Source organism: Geospiza fortis, unplaced genomic scaffold, assembly GCF_000277835.1.
Source record: "Geospiza fortis unplaced genomic scaffold, GeoFor_1.0 scaffold289, whole genome shotgun sequence".
In the NCBI taxonomy this organism is placed as follows: domain Eukaryota; kingdom Metazoa; phylum Chordata; class Aves; order Passeriformes; family Thraupidae; genus Geospiza; species Geospiza fortis.
Window position 1 is genome coordinate 1,203,601 of NW_005054478.1, and position 1,065 is coordinate 1,204,665.

Consider the following 1,065-nt stretch of genomic DNA (forward strand, 5'->3'; position numbering starts at 1 on the left):
CCTGAGCCGCGGCCCCTCCCCAGCCGTGGCCTCGGACCGCATCTCCATCCACTCCATGGGCCACATGACCCCCGCGCTGTCCCCGCAAAACCTCCTGTCCTGTGACACCCGCAACCAGCGCGGCTGCAGCGGGGGGCGCCTGGACGGAGCCTGGTGGTACCTGCGCAGGAGGGGGTGAGTGGGAGAGTGGGGTAACGGGATAATGGGATAATGGGATGGGAATAGGAGAGAATAAGAGGGGATGGTACAGGATGGGATGGGACAGGAGGGGATGGCACCAAACAGGATGGAATGGGATAGGATGGGATAGGAAAGCTGTGGGATGGGATGGGAAGGGAGTGGGACGGGACAGGACAGGATAGGATGGGGCAGGGTGTTTTGGGACAAGATGAAATGGGAATGGGATGGGATAGGGACAGGATGGGATGGAATGGGATGGGACAAGATGAAATGGGGATGGAAGAGAATTGGATGGGGTGGAACACAAAGGGATGGGATGGGGTTGGGGGGGTGGAGGACAGGGGCTGCTCTGGGATAAAGGAGGTTTGGGGCTGTGGTCATCTGGGGAGGGCCCAAGAGATCCCCGTGCTCATCCTGTGCCTTGGACAGCTGGGGAATGAGGGCAGGATGGACAGTAGGGTTTGGGATTGGGATGGGGCTGGAGATGGGAGTGGGGTTTGGAGTGAAGATGGAAGTGGGGATTGGGATGGGGATGAGAGTGGGTTTTGGGGTGGAAATGGAAGAGGGATTTGGTGTGAGGATGAAGAGTAGGATTGCTACGGGGATGGGATTGGGATGGGACTGGAAGTTCGGTTTGGGATGGGGATGGAGCCGGTCCTTCCCCTCCTCCTGCATCCCAGCGTGGTGACAGACGAGTGCTACCCGTTCACGAGCCAGCAGAGCCAGCCCGCGGCTCCGCCCTGCATGATGCACAGCCGCTCCACGGGCCGGGGCAAGCGACAGGCGACAGCGCGCTGCCCCAACCCCCAGACCCACTCCAACGAGATCTACCAGTCCACGCCCGCCTACCGCCTCTCCTCCAGCGTGAGCGCCCGGCCCGGGGGC

General features: G+C 61.7%; 1 protein-coding gene across 1 annotated transcript in view; it reads left to right on the forward strand.

Moving 5' to 3' along the window:
- The window catches only part of TINAGL1 (tubulointerstitial nephritis antigen like 1), a gene marked incomplete at its 5' end in the record, with an annotated part of 6,615 nt that overhangs the window by 3,609 nt on the left and 1,941 nt on the right, over positions 1 to 1,065 (forward strand). The window contains 2 exons of the mRNA XM_005428311.2: positions 1 to 174; positions 861 to 1,044. The exon at positions 1 to 174 is cut by the window's left edge and continues 30 nt beyond it. Coding sequence (XP_005428368.1) covers positions 1 to 174; positions 861 to 1,044 — 358 coding nt within the window. The remainder of the gene's footprint in view (positions 175 to 860; positions 1,045 to 1,065) is intronic.